The sequence below is a fragment of the Petaurus breviceps genome, unplaced genomic scaffold (genome assembly GCF_028583685.1).
Source record: "Petaurus breviceps papuanus isolate PSGF00001 unplaced genomic scaffold, PetGlider_PUasm1.0 90434, whole genome shotgun sequence".
NCBI lineage: Eukaryota > Metazoa > Chordata > Mammalia > Diprotodontia > Petauridae > Petaurus > Petaurus breviceps.
Window position 1 is genome coordinate 274,952 of NW_027187251.1, and position 17,052 is coordinate 292,003.

General features: G+C 44.2%; 1 protein-coding gene and 1 long non-coding RNA gene across 5 annotated transcripts in view; one reads left to right on the top strand and one right to left on the bottom strand.

The window, feature by feature from the left end:
- The window catches only part of VASH2 (vasohibin 2), a 52,350-nt gene extending 49,408 nt beyond the window's left edge, over positions 1 to 2,942 (bottom strand). For 2 of the 4 annotated variants that reach the window (XM_069108738.1, XM_069108740.1), the window contains exons 1-2: positions 2,796 to 2,942; positions 1,651 to 2,131 (exon numbers count right to left, since the gene is read on the bottom strand). In XM_069108738.1, coding sequence (XP_068964839.1) covers positions 1,651 to 1,926 — 276 coding nt within the window. In that variant the 5' untranslated portion in view covers positions 1,927 to 2,131; positions 2,796 to 2,942. Of the gene's footprint in view, positions 1 to 1,650; positions 2,132 to 2,711 lie in introns of all 4 variants that reach the window. The other 2 variants (XM_069108741.1, XM_069108739.1) reach the window with 2 other exon arrangements.
- Positions 2,943 to 3,050: 108 nt separating this feature from the next.
- The window catches only part of LOC138177533 (uncharacterized), a 55,276-nt gene continuing 41,274 nt past the window's right edge, over positions 3,051 to 17,052 (top strand). The window contains exon 1 of the long non-coding RNA XR_011172535.1: positions 3,051 to 3,169. This is a non-coding gene — a long non-coding RNA (uncharacterized lncRNA). The remainder of the gene's footprint in view (positions 3,170 to 17,052) is intronic.

Sequence of the window (17,052 nt, forward strand, 5' to 3'; positions counted from 1 at the left end):
GTTCACACCTGACAAGATCATAAATCCACAGAAGTATTGTAATAGCATAGAATCATAGATTTAGGGCTAGAAGAGACATTAGAGGCCATCTAGTATCCCTTCATTTTACAGATGAGGAAACTTCAGACAAGGAAAGGTTAAGTGATTTGTGCAAGGTTGTGTAGCTATTGAGTGACAGAGTTGGTATTTGAACTCAGATCATCAGGACCCAGCACATACTGGACACTCAAGCTGAACCAAATTGACCACCAGAGTTATACAATATCATCATTCCACTGAACAGTGGAACAAAAAGTAGTGCACTCCCTCTCACCTGGAGGCATTTGATCTGTCAGTAATGCTATTAGAATGAAATGCCTGCATTCTAAGGTTCTTTCGAAAGATTCTATAATTCCATGACAAAAAGTGGAGGAACTCAATGAATCCTAGGACCAAACTCTAGGCTTGTTCTAGTGGTGGTGCCCACCTTCCATCCTTCCTTCAGGGTCCAGTATGGGGGGTGGAGGACCCAGCAAACAAACACTATCAATCATGCCTCAAATTTTACTCAGGCTTCATGGGAGTTAACAGCATCTTCTCAAAGAGAGGGAAGGGCAGGAGAGAGTAATCTGATGGGCCCACAGACCAGTCACAGCACAGTCATTTGCTTTCCTTCACCTAAGCCTGCACCAACACCATTCTCTCACAAGTGGTTTAATATTACTAGGACATCATTAGGCCACTCCAGGTCTCTGGCCTCAGACATACCTATTCAGTCACCTTTCATCTCATCTATATATAATTTGTATTTACCTAGTTATTAACATGCTGTCTCCCTCTCTCCTCTCCCCATAGGTGAGCTCCTTGAAAGCAAGGGACTATTTTTACTTTTTGCTGTATCCCTAGAGCCTAGCATAGTGTCTGACATATAATAAGCATTTAATAAATGTTTGTTGGTTGATTGATCTTCAGGCTTTTAGCAGGCATTTTACCCACGTTACTCTGTCCCCTCTATCCAGTAAGAATATCTTGGTATTTAATTGAAAAATCCTTTTATCTACAGCCCGAACGCCAATTAACAGGGAACAACTCCATCTCAGATTACCCAGAGGCTCTAGGAAGATGAGGACTGTTCTTTTTTGATGTCGAGGGTGAATGCCACTGTCATGCAAAATTGGCACTAAGCAGAGAAATGATTCACGCTGGGGAAACCTGAGTGACTACAAATTCATTCATCTCCTGCTAAATCACTTGCAAGAAGGAGGAAAGAAGGATGAATAGCAGTAGGGCTGTTTCCCCTTGGGGGGAGGGTGGCGCTACGTGTTATTGGCTTCGGTATTGAGTGGTGTCCGTAGCTTATTCGCTCTCGGGGGGGGGGGGGGGGGGGAGGGATGGGGAAGGGAATGGAAGTGGGGACTGAAGGTACATGTTAAAGAATACAGCCCCCTGCTCAAGGCTCAAGAATGCCCAGGCATATTCTTTCCGGGACTGAAATGAAATTCCTCTCCTTTCCCAATTTCTACATCTTCCATGACATCCATCCCAGCGAGTAAAAGGGATTGGAGGGGGGATCGAGGGGAGAGGAAGAAAACCACCTCGAAAGGTTCCAGGCATATGCAATCGGGGAGTTGGAGGGGAGAGGGAAAGGGTGCCGTAAGCAAGGTTACTTACTTTTGCCAGGAAGACAGCATTCCTGATGGACCCCACCATTTCTCCTCCCTTGGGGTGTACCTTTGCCACGTGCATCCACATCCGTTCCCAGGTGTGGCTGTCAATCGGGAAGCCGCTCTTGTTGACATGGAACAGCACCCCTCCTTCTTTGTCTTCCTCCTCTGACCCCCCATTGTTGGTGAGGCACATGGATCGGGCGTGAGTGCTCCTGGACCGCGTTCCTTTGGCACCCTTGGGGTGGGGGCAGTGGTGAGCGCTTGATGTGGAGCCAGTCATGATGGGGTGGGAGGAAGGTTGGGAGAGAGTGTGGGGAGAAGCGAGAGAGTGAGCACCCTCGGAATATGTCTGGTCACCGGGATCAGTGCCCCATAAAAAAGGAAGCTTTCTCCATTGCACTCTTGGCTGCCGCAGGAAGCAGGCAAAGGAGAGACTACTATTAACTGAGAGATGGCAGCTGGACCTCTTCTCTTAGGGACTGTACCTAAAATCAGCAGAGACAGAAGAGACATACCGTTAAGTGGAGAAGGAGGCGAAAGGATAGATTTGTTTTGTCGGGGGGGCGGGGACTGTACTATGCTTGTCGTCCTCGAACTGGGTCCAAGCATCCTTGCATTTTCGAAAAGCTGACAGGCGGGGTGTAGGGGGCTGGGGGGGTGTGTTTGAACACAACGTCCCCTGCATCACCGAGAGGGTCCGCTCTACAATCGACACAATGCACCGCGCCCCCATTCCCCGCCTCACATATGTGGACAGACAGACAGTCCGGGACAGAGACGGAGGGAGATGGGAAAGGACAGGAAAAATAAAGGCAGTCCGCGGAAAGTGAACGAGGGACATCCCGGGAGTCCAAGTGCACGGTTTCAAACCCCACTGCGTGCCCAGATGCTGCTAACCGCGAAGCCAAGGGAACAGCACGTGAGCGCCCCTGACCGCAAAGCAGAGGAGCGGTAGCCTTGGACACCCCCTCTTTCTCCCAACGACCCCTCCCCAGTCCCTGCAGGTGAAGTGAGCAGCCCGTTTCGGGTTGAAGCACCGAATCCCTCCCCGCCCCACCCCCTTACCTCCCAATTCCAATGCAGGAGGCTCGGAGGGACTGGCTGAGTGGAGGAGAAACGGAGCGAGCCCCAGCCTCTCTAATCTCTTACCTCTGGGCAGTGGGGGTTCATTGCAGCAAAGCCTCTCCGGGCGGCTGGGGCTGTTGCTGCAGCTGCTGCTGCTGCGGCCGTCGCTTTATTCCATGTTCCATTATCGAATGTTATTTTGTGACATATAACCATGTCACCCGGCCGCCGCCGATGTTCCGAATGTGCCCATTGGCTCGCGCAACAAAGAGGGGCGGATCCCCGGGTCCACAGCTCTACAACCGGACGCTTCGGGATGCTCTGATTGGCTCAGGCAGATCCCCGGGAGGGAGGGAGAAAAAGGAGAGCCGGGCCTCCACGCGAAATCGGATCGCTTTCGTGCGCTGGACATTCATCTCCTAGCTCGTGTGGATGGAAGGCGGGATCCTGGAGCTGATGTACTTACGGCTGAGTTTCCTCGGGGACTGCAGTCCAAGGGAGGGGAGAAAAGCTGCATGCGAGAAGGGGTTCCCTGGGCTCGGAAAGGGTGGCGGAGGAATTGGTAATATTGTTGTATGCTTTAGAGGAGACCCTGACCCCACCAGGGATGAAGGTTCAGGCAGGTGGCCCTTTAAACGATATGTATAAACAAGTTCATTATTTTAATTTTTGTATCATATGTTCAAATGCCTAAAACCGGTCAAGAAGTCATGGGAAATGATATTTAAGAGACTATTGCGGATTAAAGTCCTTCAAATCTGAGTTTATAGACTAGTCTTCAATTCCGGGAAATCAGCCAAAAGGATCAGCAGCCAGCCTGCTAGGTGCCTCGCTCTTTTAAATGGGTTTGTCAGCCTCTGACCCAAAGGAGACGACGGAGCTTCTCACGTGAAGTTCTGAACCCTCACTATAAAGTAGACCCTTTTATTTTAACTTTTGTCTTTTTTTTTTTTTTTAAAGAGTGCAGTCTACCTTCTGCCCTCACTCACCTAGGTCAAATGGGATGCCTCCTTCTGTTGCCTGCACAGCCCTCCAGAGCTGGTGCCAAAGGAATATCCGCAAATGTGGCTAGCACAGTATCTTACACCCAGTATATTCTCAACACACAGGAATGGAATGAATGAATGAATGGATTCAGCTAATATTAAGTGCTTACTGCATAAGAAGCAGAGCGGCAGAGTAGATTAAGTTTTAGAGCTTGAGTCAGCAACAACTGACAGTCTACATAGGTTACACACTATTAGCTGTGTGACTGTGGGCAAGTCACTTAACTCTACCTAATGCAACTTCTTAGGCTTCTCTAAATTCGAAGATTGTAATCTGTTTTGGTAGAGAGTATAAATTACATACCCCTGAAAACATGTATACAAATCCTTGCTGGCAGATCAGGCACAAAATTTTGACCAGATTTGGGCCCCATCCTCATGGACCTTACAATTTTAATAGGGTCCTAAGACACTGTTGCAGAAAACAAATTTGCAACAGTACAAGAGGTGCAGCACAGGTGATGTGTCAAGTCCCCCAAGGGGAGAAGAAGGAAGGAAGGAAAGAAGGAAGGAAGGAAGGAAGGAAGGAAGGAAGGAAGGAAGGAAGGAAGGAAGGAAGGAAGGAAGGAAGGAAGGAAGGAAGGAAGGAAGGAAATAAATTTTCTAGTGGGATAGAAATCTTGATTCTAGTCTGGGATATATTTAAAAGGGGACTATTAGATGACTGTTTTGCATATGGTAGACAACCCCCCAAAAGTTGTTTGAAGTCTTCAAAATCCAAGGTAGTAACAATATTGCTGCCAGCATACTAGATCGCTTCCTAAGGGCCCCCTGTTGGAAATATGTTTTAATAAGACCAGCTGGTGGCTAAGTAGAAAGTGCACTGGACTTGAGAGTAAAGAGAACTAGATTCTAGTTCCTTGTCCTAGCCAAATGAACAACCTTGAGCAAGTTGGTTTGCTGCTGGTTCTCAATTTTCCTCTCTTTAAAATGGGTATACTATTACTTACCACCCATTTGCCGAAGTTAACCGAGAAGGACGAGGGAGTTCCCATAGAGAGGCAGTGTAGTGTGGGGAAAAGAACACAGGTCAGAAGCAATGACTTTTAGTCATTAATTGTAACATTTGTCATGTGTGTGATCTTAGGTAAACCTTTTCTGAACTGTAGTTTTCTTATCTCTTCACCTGTGAAACTGTTGCCCTGGTATTTCCCTTTCCCACCATACAGTGTTGTAGCCAGAATTGAGGGAGATAATAGATTTCAACCAATTTCTGTGGCTGCTATGTGCAGAGCACTTCATTAGATACCAGGGAAGATAACAAAGTGTAGATAAGGTCCCAGTCCTCAAACTTCCATATTACTTTGCCTTTATAGATACAGGCTTTCTAAGTGAAAACATTGATTTCCCCCTTACTCTACAGTTTCTCTCTGCCCTTCCCTCCCAATTCCCCTTTGTCCTTCCATTCTCTCCCACTCACCCCCTACCAATATATTATCAGGAAGTCCTAGGGGTAGAGAGTCTAAGGGCATATGGATGAAGACCTGAAAGCTGTGATCAGAAACTTGGCACAAGAACCTCTTACAAGAAAATCAAACCTCTTAATCACAAGTGATCAAACCCATCTGTGAATGCTGAAGGAGCCTTGGCAGGGGCCATGTTTTGGAGCACCTTCCTAATATGGTCCCCTTTTAGCTTAGCTCTAAATAACTGTTATTCTCCTTTTAATTCAGGTCCTACTTTGCCTGAATGAAAACCCTAGGGCTAGAAAGGACCTGAAGAGACACCTTAGCACCACCAGGTCATTGAGAGAAAAGCATTTGAGATCTTGCTTAACTCAAACGCTCAATCAATCAGTCAATCAATTATTCAACAAGCATTTATTGTGTCTGCTATGTGCCAGAGCTAGGTGAGCCTCCCCCCCCCCCTTTTTTGACCTTTCTTGGTATCCTCAGTGCTTAGCACAGTGATAGGTACTTAATAAATTTTTATTGACTTAACCTGACAAATGATTCATAAAACAATGTCTATAACTAACCAGAATTCTTTGGAACTATGTAGACCTGGCATGGGAGTGTAGAGATAGGATTTGACTGGTTGGCAAAAGAGCTAGAAAGGGAAGAATTAGAAATCGTCTAAGGCTAGAGAACAAGGTAGAAAAGCCCCTTTATTCTGAAGAGCCACCCAGATATAACGTTAATATAGGTTTTTTGGGGGGTTGCTTTTTAGAGTGGGGAAGGCAGGGCAACTAGAGTTAAAGTGACTTGCCCAAGGTCAGATGGCTAGTAAGTGGTAAGGGCTGAATTTGAATTCAGGTCCTCCTGACTCTAGGGCTGGTGCTCTATTCACTTCACCACCTAGCCAACCCCTTAAGGTATTTTTATTAAACAACATTCAGGTGAGCCAAGGCTAGAACCCTACTGTTCGATACTCTGATAAGACCATCTCATATCTGTGAGGTACTTTAAAGTTTAGAAAGCACATTCCCCTCAACAGCACAGCAAATATTAGTGTCCCCATTTTGCAGATGTGAAACTGAAGCCCAGAGAGCTCAGTGTCACACAGGATTTGGACCCAGATCTCGTAGCTCCCAATCCAGTGCTTTTTCCACTCCACCCCACTGCTTTTAATATGAGTGACATGATGAAATTGGGTTGTTCTCTTCAGTTGGAAACTTAATTTTTTTTGACAGGGGAAGGCAAAGCAATTGGGGTTAAGTGACTTGCCCGAGGTCACACAGCTAATAAGTATGTCAAGTGTCTGAGGCTGGATTTGAACTCAGGTCCTTTTGACTCTAGAGCCAGTGCTCTATTCTCTGTACCACCTAGCTGCCCCTCGATGGAGACTTTTGTGACACAATGCTTGTTCTCTGAAATTCAACAGATTTAGTATTTACAATGCAAAAAGTCCTGGGTTGGGTGCTGGTCAGACAATGATACAAACCAACAATCCCTGTCCTCAAAGATCTTCTAAACCTAACAAGGGGGATAGGAAATATATACAATAAACATGGACAAATATGCTTCTCTTCATTGGTTTAGGGAGCTCCCAGGTGCTCTCCAAGTGCTGGTCATCCCCTACTTGCTCTTCAACTTACAATCTCCAGAGTTGTCTGTATGGAGTGCTGAGAAGGTGAGGGGCACAGACAGTCTGTGAGGGTTGTTGTTGTTCAGTGGTGTCTGACTCCTTAGGACACCATTCTGGGTTTTCTTGGCAAAGATACTGGAACAGTTTGCCACTTCCTTCTCCAGCTCATTTTACAGATGAGGAACTGAGATAAATAGGGCTAAGTGAATTACCCAGGGTCATACAGTTAGTGAGTGTCTGAGGCCACATTTGAACTAGGGAAGATGAGTCTTCCTGACTCCAGGCCTGGCCCTCTATCCACTTCACCACCTAGTGACTCTGGTCTCCTTGCTGTTCTTTGAGTAAGACTCTCAGGACATTTTCCCAGGTTGTCCCCCATCCCTTCTCATTTCTCCCTCCTGGTTTCTTTGGTTTCCTACAAGTGCCAAATAAAATCCTAACTAATCCAGGAAGCCTTTCCTGATCCAATCTTAGTGCCTTCCCTCTGCTGATTATTTCTAATTTTTCTCCATATAAATCGTTTTTACAATTGTTTGCAGGAAGTCTCCCACATTACATTGAGTTTCTCTGGAGCAGGGACTATCTTTTGTTCTTTCTATCCCCAGCACTTAGCAAAAAAAGTATTGTTGTTCTTCAGTCCTGTCTGACTCTTCATGACCCCATTTGGGGTTTTCTTGGCAGAGATACTAAAGTCGTTTGCCATTTCCTTCTCCAGCTCATTTTACAGATCAGGAAACTGAGGCAAATGGGGTGAAATGCCTTGTCTAGGGTCACACAGCTAGTAAGTGACTGAGACCACATATGAACGCAGGTCTTCCTGACTCTAGACCCACTGTGCCACCTAGCCGCACCCCCATAGGAAGTACTTAATAAATGTTTATTGACTGTCCAACTTTCCATACTTCAGCATTGTCTGTTGAACTTGTTGAGGGCAACTAGATGCTGGCTCAGCATTTCACTATCTTGTGTGTACCACTTCTTTCCCTTAACACAGCTTAAGTCCCATATGTGTGTATGTGTGTGTATGTATATGTATATATATATATATGTGTGTGTGTGTGTGTGTGTGTGTGTGTGTATGTACGTGTGTGTGTGGTTTTTTTTTTGCTTCGCATCCATCATCAGTCTCAGCTTGTTCTGGTCTTTAACACTTCTGACACAATTCTTGGTGGGGTCTTTCGTATTTGTCCTTTCTGGACATTTCTAAATCCTGCCCCTACACTCTGACCATCCTCCCCATTCCACTTCCACTGGAATTCAGACTTTGCTCCTGTGACCATGGACTCTGATGGGTAAGCTCTTACCTTATCTGGCCTAGAACCAGGTCACCATGCCACTTCCTTGCTCCCTTTTTCTGGTTCCTCCTTATGTGTTGTCTTCTTCCATTAGAAAATAAGCTTCTTGAGGGCAGGGAATGTCTTGTTTGCTCCTATTTGTATTCTTAGTACTTAGTACAGTGCCTGACACTACCACTCTTTTTTATGCTAAAATCTGGTCATGTAATACAGCTCTAATCAAAACCCTATTGCCTACTGACCAAGGTTCAGATTCTTTAGCCTGGCACTCAAGCCCACCCCTTTGTAATAAATTGGAGGAACAATGAGTGCAAAGCAAACAGAACTTTGCCTCAGAGTACCAACTTTTGACTGGACCGTGCTTATTTTCCCTCCAACCTAGTGGGCAACTATGTTACAAAGTGTGACTGCCTATCCCTTGCCGACCCAAGCCATTTTTCCTAGGGTACTGTCACTGTAGGACTCCTTTTGGAAGGGATACTTTATTATTATCTCCTCTCTCCCACCTCCTACCTCTGCCTGCTTTTCTCCTCTCAGGAGTTGAAGGATCCACAAGAGTATGGACAGCTCTCTCCAGGGGCACAGTCACTCATTCTGTGGCAAGATCTGGCTACTATACAACCTCTGCCCCACCTGAATTTCCTTTGGATTTAAGAATTCTTAGTAATAATTCTACCCCTTACCATCTTGCCAATCTCATCTCATACTATCCCTATTTATGTACTTTAAACTGTGGCCAAATTGGCCCCATTGTCCTCTGTAACTTTCCATATACTTTTTTTTTTCACTTTTTTTTTGGAGGGGAGAAGGCAGGGCAATTGGGGTTAAGTGACTTGCCCAAGGTCACATGGTTGGTAAGTGTTAAGTGTCTGAGGCTGGATTGGAACTCAGGTCCTCCTGACTCCAGGGCTGGTGCTCTATTCACTGGGCCACCTAGCATCCCCCTCCACATACTTTTTTTGTATTTAAATTTTTGCTTATACAATTTCCTATGTTTGGGAATAACCACCCACCCTCTTCCCACCCCTCATCTCCACTTGTTGCTTTCCTACTCATCCTTTAAATCCCAGTTCAAATGTCAACTCCTTTGTGAAGTTATCCTTGATCTCCCAAGGCAGTAATAACCTTTGCCTCCTTGGATTTCAAAGAGTTTCACTCTTGTGTTCTCTTTTGTCCTTTATATTTTGTATCTTAGTTATTTGTAATTGTATCTCCCTACGAGCTGTAAGCTCCATGAGGGCAGGGGCAGTGTAGATTTTCTCACAGTGCTATGTACACAGTTGGTGCTTGATAGATACTTGTAAAGATCAGACGTTATTTTTGTGTTGGGAACTCTTTGGAAGTCTTGGGAAGCTTTTGGACCCTTTCTCAGAATCATATTTGCTGTCAACATTCACAATCGAAGGAAATATTAAATTTTAGAGCTTAGTAAAAATATACTTTTTCCCCAAAAAGTGCAAAAAAATGTACTTTTCCCATTCAAGTTAGTGGATACCCTGAAATCTATCCACAGGCCACTTGGGGGGTTTGGGTACCTCAGGTTAAAAACCCCTGGTTTAAAGGAATTAGAATTTGATTAATTGAATGAAGCAAAGAGAACTGGTCCAGAAAAGATACTTGGGCTCTCATCTGTCACAAACAAGACTTGGTTAAATTGCTTTATCATTCTAAGCCTTAAATACCTCAAAACAGACAGGACTCAATCTCCATGGTTCCTTGCAGCTCTAGTTTTCTGTGATTTTCTGATCATCAGCCTCTCAAAGAGGTGCCAATGTCCTGTGAGATGAACAAAATGAGAGCAGAGTTGGGAGGGGGGCGGCCCAGAGAAAAGGAGAAGCCAAGAGTTTGGATAATCCACCAGCTGGAGCCTCAGCCCTGGATAACTGAGAGTTGCATTTTTGCCCAGGGTTTTGAGTTTCAGGGCTCTTTAAGGACAGTTGGCCATCAGCAGCAGAAATTTAAGACTTTCTTGATTTGCAGCAACTTTCTGCCTGGAGAAGGAGCTGAGCATCTGTATGTAATTTTACCGCATTCTATTACAATGACAGCCTTTAGTGAGGATTCTTTTGTCTACTTTCCTGTAGCCTCTCCGTCGCCTCCCCCTCCCTCCTGAGGAAACCAGGCATCTTGCAAATATTTGGGTGGTGTGGTGCTTAATCTAGCAGAGCCCAGAAAGAGGAGGTAGGGTGTGGGTGACTTTGGGACAGACAGGAACACCTCGAAAAAAGTTCCCCTTTTGGCCCTTCGGCACTTTGGGAATAAAATGCTCAAGTAAGTTTAACAAGAAAGCATCTGTGTTCTGGAGGAAAATAGAAACACTGATTCAGGCCTATCCAGGCAAATAAACACGATCTAACATTGGTTATAGCTCAGGCTCAGAACTGAGCTGTCTTCATGAATCACCACCAAAATCCATATCCTGGGGGAGTAGCTGTTTGGGAGGGCTCCAAAGGTCCAAAATGGGTCTGTAGCATTCAGGGTCCTGTGAGTTTTCATCTCTGTTATGCCTAGAGTAAAGATATTCAAACTTTTTTTGGTGTCAGAGACCCCTTTGACAGTCTTATGAAGCCTACGGACACCTTCTCAGAATACTTTTAAATGTATAAAAAGACACAGGATAGTAAAGAAAACCAGTTTTTGAAATACAGTTATTAGAATATTTTTGAAGTCAAGTTCAGGGATTGCTTAACCTCTTAGGGAGGAGTAAGGGGAGAGAAAAAGGGAAGGATAGAATTTGGAATTCAAAACTTTAAAAAATTGCTTACAAATTGTTTCAACATGTCATTGAGGAAAAAATAAAATATTACATTAAACAATTTTTAAAAAATCAAGTTCAGGTTAAGAACCTCTGTCCTAGAGGAACCATCCTGGTGTAATGTAAAGAACCTTGCACCCAAGAGTTCCCAAACCCAGCTTCTAATCCTGAGTTGCCACTAGCTGTGCAGTCTTAGCTAAGTATTTAACCTTGCTGGGCCTCAGTTTCCCCATCAGTCATGTGAGAGGGTTGGCCTACATGACCATTCATATCCCTTCCAGTTCTAAGATTCAGCATCTCTGTGTCTGACTGCTGTCAACAGTCATCAAAGTAGTTAGTGAATCCTTATAGGCTGTATACCATGTGTGGTAGAGTTTATGGGAATAGATGGGAAAATCTCCACAGTAGGCCAGGGATACTCTTGGGGTGAGGTCATTGTTACTTCCCTTTCCCCCTGGAAAAATGAGTAGTGGGTTGTATTCAGGGAAATGAACCCATGCCTCTTTGCCCTCAGGGGAAAAATCCCATCCTATTGGAAGTTCAGAATAAAGACTATCCACCTCCCTCCTCCCTTCTCCCTTCCCCCCCCCCAAAAAAAAAATCTAATAAAGAAGGCAAAATAGGCACCTGCCCAAACAATCACATCAACTGTGTCCAGAGAGTAAGCTAAGCAAAGAAATTGAACTTGGGAAATGTGCTGGCATGTTCTGAGCCTCAGTTCATCTTTCCCTGTACCAGGTGAGACACATTAAGTCTCCATAGCCTTGATTCTTTCTTGAGTTCCTAAATTAAGGCAGGGAAGATGAAATCTAGAAATGAAAACAATTTTAAGTGTGCTATCTTCAGTTCCCCTTAAGGAGACCAATCTTTTTCGGGAGGAGCTGGATGCCTATAGTTGGCACCAGGAGAGACGGAATAAGCCAGAAAGTTATAATGAAACATACACAGGTGACTCCTGCATACCTGGATGGTTTTTGTAGGTGCAGTCATTGAACCATAGAATTTGAGCACTCAGAGGGACTTTCAATTATCCAAGCTCTATTGCCTAATACCATGCCATGAAGATAAAATAAATGCTCATTAAATTAATGAATGGTATCACCCCTTCAATTGACAAATAAGAAGCTTAATGTCTAAAGAGGTCAATTATAAGTGGCTGAGGATCACAGATTTAATAACTGACCTAGGGTGCTTTAAAGTTTGCAAGTTGTTTGAATATTTCATTTGGACCCCCCCCCCAATACCTCTATGAGGGACGTTTTATCATCTTATAGATGAAGAGACTGAGGCTTATCAAAGTCAAGTGACTTGCCCCTGGTTACTGTCATTCATGAGAACAAACCCCCAAATCTGAAATAGTTTTAGAAAGAAATGTATTAGGTCATTTGGCCAGAAAGAAGGGGTGGCTCCCTCTCCTCCAGGCTCTGGAAGGCTTACTTCCAAAACTTTGACAAGGGTATCTATCAACAAATCCCGTGTACTCAGTTGAGTAATCTTGCTGAGGGGGCAGTGTGTAAACAATGACAATTGAGATGGAAGCCAAAACACACAATGCAAGTTTAGATGGACCCAAAATAAGACCTAGGTGTGGGGAACCAAAAAAAGAATATTTGGGGTGGATGTAGGACCTGGAGATGGGTAGCTAGGTGACTCAGTGGATAAAGCAGTGGGCCTGAAATCAGAAAGACCTGAGTTCAAATCCAGCCCCAGGCACTTAGTAGCTGTGTGACCCTGGGCAAGTCACTTAACCCTGTTTGCCTCAGTTTCCTCACCTGTAAAATGAAGTGGAGAAGGAAATGGCAAACCTCTCTAGTATCTTTGCCAAAAAAAATACCAAATGGAGTCATAAAGAGTTGGACGTGACTGAAAAATAACTAAACAACCAAAAGGACCAGGAGAAACCCAAATTCTTTGTGTTCATCTCTGGCATTCCTGGAGAGTTCCTGAGACCAGGGAGACATTCTGGATTCAAACAATCTCTAGTTGCACAAAGTTAGATTTAAGCAGTATAACAAGTTTTCTGAACAATATTATAAACGAAAAATAACAATCCATATCATATCATTAGAGTCAGGGGCAGGATTTTAACCTAGATCTTGCACTCTATTAACTACTATATCACTGCCCCTCAATTAAAACTTAGGACCTCTGACTACAAATCCATTTCGTTAGAGTCACATAGCTAATTAGCAGTTCAGAGTCATACAGCTAGTTTTAAGCAGAGCCCAATTTCTCTCTCCATCTCTCTGTCTCTGTCTCTCTCCCTCTCTCTTCTGTCTTTATCTCTCTCTGTCTCTCTCTTTCTCTCTCCCTCTCCCTTCCCCCCCATCATTACATCACACTGTCTCTCATGATGTCTATGTATAAACATTCCAAAGGGGAAGAGGCAAGGGAGGGGCCTCCTCCTTGGGACAATGAGACATATGCCTGGAGGATCTGGCATGTGGTAGTTTAAAACCAGCACTCTTTGAAGGAGAATGTCCAAGAGGGAACATAAGCCCTTGGAATGCAGCCTAGTTTCCTGACATTATGACTATGTGGTTGACCCATTCCCAAATGGTTGTCTCCCTCTAGAACATCATGGGCCTCAGTTTCCTCCTCTGTAAAATGAAGAGCTTGGACAAATAGGAATGACTGGACAAGGATTGGACTTGTGGTTGCATTGGTGTATGGAATAGCTGGGTGGGGAAACACCCTGCCGATACCTCAGTTCTTCAAGTTAGAGATTTTGAGAGTTGCCTAGATCACTGAGAAGTGAGATTTGCCCAGATTGACCCAGCCAGGATTCATCAGGGGTTGAAACTGAACCCAGGCTCCAAGGTCAATTCTCTATCCTCTATACCATGCTGCCTCTCATAACAATAATAAATCAAAAGCCAATAGTAATTCTCATTTATCTGGGCCTTTAAGGTTTCACAGCGTACTTTCTTCATGATGACAATAAGCTAACATTATAGCACTTACTATGTGCTAGGAAATATACTAAGCACTTTACAATTATTATCTCATTTGATTCTTGCAACAACTCTGGGAAGTGGGTGCTATTATTCCCATTTTACAGATGATAAAACTGAGGCAAACAGGTTAAGGGAAACCCAGAATCACTCAGCTAGTGAGTTTCCAACACTGGATTTGAACTAAGGCTCAGAGAAATGGCATGACCACTTGAGTATTTAGATACAAATAGGCTGTCATCATCTGGGTTCCCATTTCATGACGTGCTTGTCCTAGCATTAAGGAGAATCTAAGTTTTAACTGAAGGTAGAAGTTCTAGGACATCCAGCCACAAACCAGGTGCACATAGCTCTGAGGTCCCCTCCATCAATCCAATATGATATGGTTGTGTTTGTAGATTCATGGGATTTAGAGCTAGAAGGGGTCTAACAAACCATCTAGTCCAGCCCTTCAGTCTACGGATGAGGAGAATGAGAACCTGAGAAAGGGAGTGGGGGCCCTAAAATCATACAGAGCTAACATTAGAATCTCCAGGTGGAGGAGCTTGAAAGAACACTGAATACCTAAACTAGGGGTGGGGAAGCTGTGGCCCTGAGGCTATATGTGGCCTGGGTCCTCAGGTGCAACCCTTTGACCAAATTCCATTCAAAGGGATAAACCTGAGGGTCTAAAGGGCTATGTATGGCCTTGAGGCCACAGATTCCCAACCCCTGACTTAAACCATTTGGGACAAATGTATAAAGATTTGAATACCCTAAACATGGCTAACAAAGTTTTGTTGGCTGGGATATGGACAAGTCACTTCACCCCTCCATGTCTTGGACAATTCTCTATAATATGCAGATGTGTTGACTAAGTGCATATTGATGGAGGAAGTTTACATGTCAGGAGTTCCCTACAATTTGAAATCATAGGTCTGGACTAAAAAAAAAAAAGAACTGCCACAAAATTCACTAAGTGGAAATAATTTAGAAAACTTTTACGTATTTTTTTCTTTTTACTATAAACTTTAAAAAATATGTATATTTTAGTATACGAAGAACAAACTGTATACGAAACTGTGATCTATTACAGTACATACAGCTGTTTTTATTAAAGCATATATTAAATTTAACATGGCAGTGTCCCCTTCAAAATAAATCTCTTTCTGTTCTCTTCTTTATATTTTCCTTTTCCCCCCTCACTTTTCTGTTTTGGAGGCAATTGGAGTTAAGGGATTTACTCAGGGCCACACAGCTAGTAACTGTCTGAGGCTGGATTTGACAAGGGCCAGTGCTCTGCCTACTATGCCATTTAACTGCCGCCCTTCTTGTATTTTCAAAAATATTTAATTGATGCTCTTTAGGTAATCTTAGAAAAAGAAATGAAGACTTCTCCAAGGGGCAGAGGACAATACTGGGAGTCAATACTCCAAGTATCACTACTACTACTAGTTATATTCATATTACTTATTACATATTACAAGTATTACTTGTGATAATTATTATACTATCACAAGCATTGTAAAAATATATTTGTAATAATGATTGCTATAGTATTAATTATTGTACAATATTAATTAACATTGATTTAATTGATGTCATTAAATAATCACAAGTAATAATAATATTACTTGGGAGCTATTGAAGGATAACAGCAGTGATTAAAGATAAAAGAGCTTCTTCTGAATCTTTGGAGAGTTGGAAGGCATAATTAATGAAAGGGATTGTTATAACCCATTGGAAATGCAACCCCAATATTTTGTAGCTATTTGTTAAAATTCTAGTGGGTCCATTTTTAGTTAGAGCCAAAAAGGGCAGAAAGATTCCACCTTGCCCCCAAACCTCTGGGTGTGACTCTCCCATTGGGACTTTATTGGCTTCTCTCAGATTAAAGAGCGATTTATCTGTTGGCACCACCTTTCAGTGATGACTTTATTTTATTTGATCATTTTAAAACCAGGGCAATTTTTTTGGGTTCCAGCAAGGTGAGTGAAATTAGCTGGTTGCCTCTCTTTGAATCCCAGCAAGGATAAGAGTCTGCCTAACCCCCTTGGGGACATTCCTCTCCATTCAGAGTGTCACCAGCAAGTGGAAAGAAATGAAACCGGAGATGGCAAAACCCCATTGTCTCCACTTGGTGGGATGGGAGTTTAGTAAGAGGAGTGGGTGGGAGATGGCTCTTTAGGGAAAAGAGGAATGATTTAATCTAAAGAGCAGAAGAGGTGAGGAAAGGAGGGGGAATGATAAACGTTGGCGAGGAAAGAAAGAGAGAGAGATGGAAGGGAGCCAGCCGTCAGTGGAGAGGCTGCAGTATTCATGCAGCCAGAGACGGTGGCTTGTGGGATGGGATTGTTTGAGTGGGAAGGCAAAACCAGTGAGGCTGGGACAGACAGGTCATGGAACAGGGCCCAGAATAGAGGAATGATACTATATCACAGGGTAGCTTAAGCAATAATAATGATTATTGTCATGATACCAGCTAACATCTTTAGGATGTCCCGGGTGGCTGAGTCATGAAGGACCAGCCTCTGAAGAAAGAAAGTTGAAAGTCACCCAAAGGGCAGTGGAGAGGTACGTGGTAGGTGTGAGTAGTCTACCACACATAACCACCTAAGAACTGTACAATGACTAATCACTTAATTTCTGTATGATTCCCCAAACATATCTGTATGATCCCCCAAACTTTTTATGCTAGGGAAACGAAGACAAGGAAAGCTAGACTCCTGTTGATAGTAGATGGGACAATGGAACTGGTCAAAGGACAGGAGGCAGACCAACTAAACAGTTCATTTGTTTCTGTTGTCTGCGCTCTCATTTGATTCCCCTCCTTCCTGTCTGACTTCTTCTTCTCAGTGTCCTGGGCTGGATCGCTACTAGCTGTGAGTGTCTCCCAAGGCTCTCTCTTGGGCCAACTTCCCTTTTCCTTGCCTAGTATCTCATTTAGTGATCTCGTCAGCTCCCAGGGGTTCTGTTATCATGGCTGTACTGATGATTCTCAGCTCTGTATATCCAGCCTTAGTCTCTCTCCTGAACTCCAGGCCTGAAATCATTGACCGCCTATGGGACATTTCAAACTGCATGTCCGATAGGCATCTGAAACTCAATGAACTGAACTCATTATCTTTCCCCCCAAGGGCCCCCCCCCCCCCCCCTCCCCCCCCCCCCCCCCCCCCCCTCCCCACCACTTACCCTTCACCTTGCTCCACGCGACGCCCCCCCCTCCCCCCACCCACCCCACGTCTCCTCACTCACCCCACCCGTCTCCCATCATTCTCCTCACTC